Genomic DNA, 4,659 nt, shown 5'->3' on the forward strand with positions numbered 1-4,659 from the left:
CAGCAGGGAGCCTGCTTCTCCACCCCACCCGCCCACCTCTCTGACTACTTGTGATTTCTGTCTGTGAAATAAATATATCTTGATTCCAGCCTTCATGTCTGATAACCAGAGATCCCGGCCCCTGCCTGTTTTGCGTTCCAGCTTCATTTCACACTAAGGCTGGGACGTGACCCATTCCACACTTGGCAAGGGTTTCAGGAGGTAAAGTCACCAAGAGTTTGCCAAGATACGGCATTTCCCAGAAAGCCTTAAGTCACAAGAAAGGAGCCAAAACGAGAACTCCCAGGAAGGAGGACAGAAGAAGCCAAAACCAGAGAATGGCGGTGGGTCACACAGACATGGGCCAGTGCCTACTTTGAGCCCTGCTGACCCAGGCAGGGCTCCCCAACTGAAGCATCCCCTCGATTCCGCTTGAGGGTTCCAGGGGCATGAGGACATTGGCATGAGAGGCGTGACACGGGATCAAGGGAGGGATTAATTCCAAGACTACAAGAAGTCAGCCGGACTCTAACGAGGGACCAGCAGCAACCACCACCGTGAAAGCCTGGCACGCACAGCCCTGCCCCCGCTATTGGCCCAGAAGACTCCAGGCAGGTGTAACCGGATGTGACGCCCCTGATTTCCTCTTCAAGATCATCTGGCTGTGCGGCATTCGATCTGGGGCTGTACGGGATTCGATCTGAGGTGCGTAGAACCACATCAGCAGAGGGAGGATTCCCAGGATCTGCTTGGAGTCAAGTAAGATTCCAAATGAGAGCTGAGGAGATCCCGTATCACAGAAATGAGGAGACACATTAGATGAGAGCCCTGATCCAACTCTGGTAACCCCGGCCCCGCCTATCAGGCTGGCCTACGACACACTTCCTGTTTGCGATCTGATCGAGGTGACAGCGTTTCTGTTGCGGGGCTAAGAGTCCCTTGACCTCTTGGTAGTCCAGAAAAAGCCCCCAGAGTGAGTCTTGAGGGGCCCACCGACCCCAGACAGTGGTGGACTCGGTGAGCCTCGGCCAGTCTGTAAGCCCCGGGAGGCTTCGGGCAGGGGCGGCGGAAGTATGGCTGACTGACTTCAGCCTCCAGAGTCTGAGGGAGGTGAGAGCTTAGCCTGAGGCAGGCAAGAGCTTAGCCCGAGGCAGGCGGTGTCCTGTGGGCAAAGGAAGGAGCCTCAGGCCCCGCGGGGGGACTCCGGTAGGAGTCCCGGCGAGGACCCCGAGTGAGTGCTCATGCTTCCCTGGATCGCGGGTAGAGGTTGCGGCACAGCATTAAGCCCTTGTGGTCAGGTCTCCGTGTCCGGCAGATGAGGTGTCGCCTCACTTCCTTTCTGGGTGTCTCGGACACGTGGGGCCTTGTTTGGAAGGTGGAACACCAGGTAATAGATGGCAGCAGGCACATCACCAATCAGTATTAGACTAGCACTTGTGAGGATGCTGGGACCGACCAACTGATTGATGGCAGAGGGGCTACACAGAGCCCCTCCCCTGTTGTCAGCCCTGAGAGGCCCAGGGAAGGGATGGCAGGCAGAGGGGACTTTTCCTTTCCTCCTCTGGGGCTCAGGAAGTTAAAGCATTTGTTCAGTCAGGAGGAGTCCTAGACCCTGGCAGTTGTCATTGAGTTACGTCTGAATGGCAAAGGTCCCAGACAATGACGGTCAGGAGTCTTCCTAGCTCACTTCCTACGCTGGGCACCTAGGAGATTGGGACATAGTCAGATTCAGCAGTGGACAGGGTGACCAGGCGGTACTGGAGTCCATGTGGACATACAGAGTCAGAACTGAATGGGATCCACCCCAAAACATAGGGTCATCAAAGAGACCCTGGACCTTATTCAGTCCAGAGAACTCTGCACAGAGACTACATGAGAAGATCCCCCTTCTTTGGGGGGTTGGAGACAGGTGAGATCCTTGATGTATGTGCCTATATCGTATGAGGTCATCAAGGAAAGGGATCCAGATCCTCTCACAGGTCACAGTAGGAACTTGAGTGAGATCCCACGGGTAGATGTACCCACCCCAGAAAAGAGGGACCTTTACAGTTTCTACCTCCTTCTGTCAGCCCAGGAAGCCCTTAAAAGAGGGGGAAAGGAACTGCCCTTCTTCACTTCCTTCTCAGGTAACTCATGAGGATAAGGCATTCTTATGTACAGAAGGGTTGACATCACATAGAGGGGTCAGACCTGAGACCCCACCAGTTGCCAAGTCAAGAACCCAGAGTGAATACTGAGGGTCCACTGACACCAGGAGAGTGCAGATAGTGAGGAATCCTGCCCTGAGCTGTTGTCAGCACTGAGAGGCTATGGGAGAGGCTGTCAGTAGACATGTGCCCTAATTACCTTCTGGAAATCAGAAAGTGGAGGCTTTGTTCTGAAGGGACAATGTTAGGTCAGCAAATGAAGGGATCCCAGGACCTGCCTGGATTCAGAGTAAGGCAATGAAGTGAGAACTGGGGGGACCACCACCGGCAGTATAGATAGCCTCCACCCAGGCTAGTTCCCGCTGTCAGCCTTGGGAAGTCCCAGGTAGGCCTTCTGGAAAAGGTACCTGCATCAGTTGTCTTAGGAGATGTGACTTTGGTCTTCGGGGGGCCATCCCATATCGAAAGCCAAGGCAATGCACCTGAGGGAGGACTGATGGGACCACCCTCCTCAGAACAGAAATGGCTGTCTAGAGCCCGACCACCCCCCGCTTTCTGCGGTCTCTGAGAATTCTCAGCCTGGGTTTGCTGGCTGCTTCCTCAGGAGCATTCAGACTCCTTCCTTCACTGTTGTTCAGGGGCATAGCAACCAAGAGGTTGGGAGACCTGTGAGGCCTTAGAAGAGTGTTCCCAGGAGAAGTCCACTGGAGGCAGTTTTATCAGAGCCACCCCAGCTGGGTTGAGCAGCCGAAGCCACTCATGTCTCCTTCTTCTTCTTAGGCCGTGATTCCCCATTGCCCACTCTCCTCTCCTCACTCCTGTCTGTTGCTACTCATAAAAGTCAGCATGCCTCAGCACCAAAAGAATCCACAATGCTTATATGATCAGTGCTTTCAGACCTGCAGTGAGATCCAAGATATGGAGGTTGACCAGGTCTCCAAGGCTCTGCAAGAGACCCATCTCTCCTCTTATCCTCTGATACCTGGCAATTCCAAGGAGGCTCCTGATGCTGGTAAACCCAGTACCCCTGAGAGTCATCAGAGTTTCTGCTCATCTTCCATCGCCATGACAGCCACCTCATCAAGTGAATTGAATGAGGGCGCCAATGGCCAAGAAGAAGAGGTTGGCACCTCATGGGCTGGGTCTACCCCCAAGAATGTGCCTATACGTGCTCTAGATGAGAAAGTTATTTCGTTGGTCAATTTCATGCTCTTCAAGTATCACATGAAAGAGCCCGTGACAGAGGCAGATATGAAGGTCGTCACCAAAGAGTATGAAGACCACTTCACCGAGATCTTCCTGAGAGCCTGTGAGCACATGGAGATGGTCTTTGGCCTTGATGTGAAGAGCGTGGATCCCACCAACCACTGCTATGGCCTCTTCATCAAATTGGGCCTCACCTATGATGGGGTGCTAGATGGTGAAGAGGGCATGCCCAAGACCGGCATCCTGATCTTTATCCTGGGTGTGATCTTCATGAAGGGCAACAGTGCCACCGAAGAGGAAGTCTGGGAAGTTCTGAATTTGACGGGGATATATGCCGGGCAGAAGCACGCCATCTTTGGGGAGCCCAGGGAGCTCATCACCAAAGATTTCGTGAGGGAAAAGTACCTGGAGTACCGGCAGGTGGCCGACAGTGATCCGGCACAGTTTGAATTCCTGTGGGGCCCGAGAGCCCACGCTGAAACCACCAAGATGAAAGTCCTGGAGTTTCTGGCCAAGGTTCATGGGACTGACCCAAGCTCTTTCCCGTCTCCGTATGAGGAAGCTTTGCAAGATGAAGAAGAGAGGGCCCGCGCCAGAATTTCTGCCTGGTCCACTTCTACTTTTGGGGCCAATGCGCGTTCTAGGGCCAAGTCCAGCCATTTCTCTTGCTCCTAGAGAAGCCCAAGGCAGGTTTTTCACTTTGTGTTTGAGAAAGGGCAGTTAGTGTTCATAGAATTTAGGTCTGGGTTGGGGCTGAAAGGAATACGGTAGATATGCCTATGTGTTCCTACATTATTGTGTAACTTGAAAATTTATTCTTTTTTAACATAATGTATTTGTTCAAATATTGTGTCTTTAATGTAGATTTAATTTAATTTAGATTTAATTAGCTTAAAAATCTACAAGTTTGTGGATGACATTGGTCACACATTTAATGTTATAATGAGGTTTAATTATACGAGCTTTGTTATTTTGTGAAACTAATTGTGAAACCATCTTATTTTGTCATCTAGAATAACATAACATGGAATTGGTATAGGCATTTACTGGAAATGTGAGAGTGATCAGCTTTAAGGTGGTTGGGTTCAAAAAATAGAGAACAAATTAAAGATTGCCAATCTGTGGCTCTCTTTTACCTTTTACATTTTGTTTTATACAATTAAATTATATACACTTTAATATGCTTAATTTGTTTATGGATATATTAAAAATAAACATCAATAAATTAGACCCCATGCTCACTGTTTCTTTTATTCCCCGAACCTTCATCAAACATGTGCTCTTTGGAAATCACCATGTTTGTCTTTGAAATTATAGCATGAGCAAT

General features: G+C 50.5%; 1 protein-coding gene across 1 annotated transcript; it reads left to right on the forward strand.

Annotated features, from left to right (window-relative positions):
* The first annotated feature begins 670 nt into the window (after positions 1-670).
* On the forward strand, positions 671-4,007 carry LOC111150529 (MAGE family member B16). The gene is made up of 2 exons (XM_022508021.1): positions 671-684; positions 2,907-4,007. The coding sequence occupies exon 2, from the start codon at positions 2,973-2,975 to the stop codon at positions 4,005-4,007; it is 1,035 nt and encodes a 344-aa protein (XP_022363729.1). The 5' UTR covers positions 671-684; positions 2,907-2,972.
* The last annotated feature ends 652 nt before the right edge of the window (positions 4,008-4,659 follow it).

Source organism: Enhydra lutris, unplaced genomic scaffold (genome assembly GCF_002288905.1).
Source record: "Enhydra lutris kenyoni isolate GAN:26980312 unplaced genomic scaffold, ASM228890v2 scaffoldscaffold23, whole genome shotgun sequence".
NCBI lineage: Eukaryota > Metazoa > Chordata > Mammalia > Carnivora > Mustelidae > Enhydra > Enhydra lutris.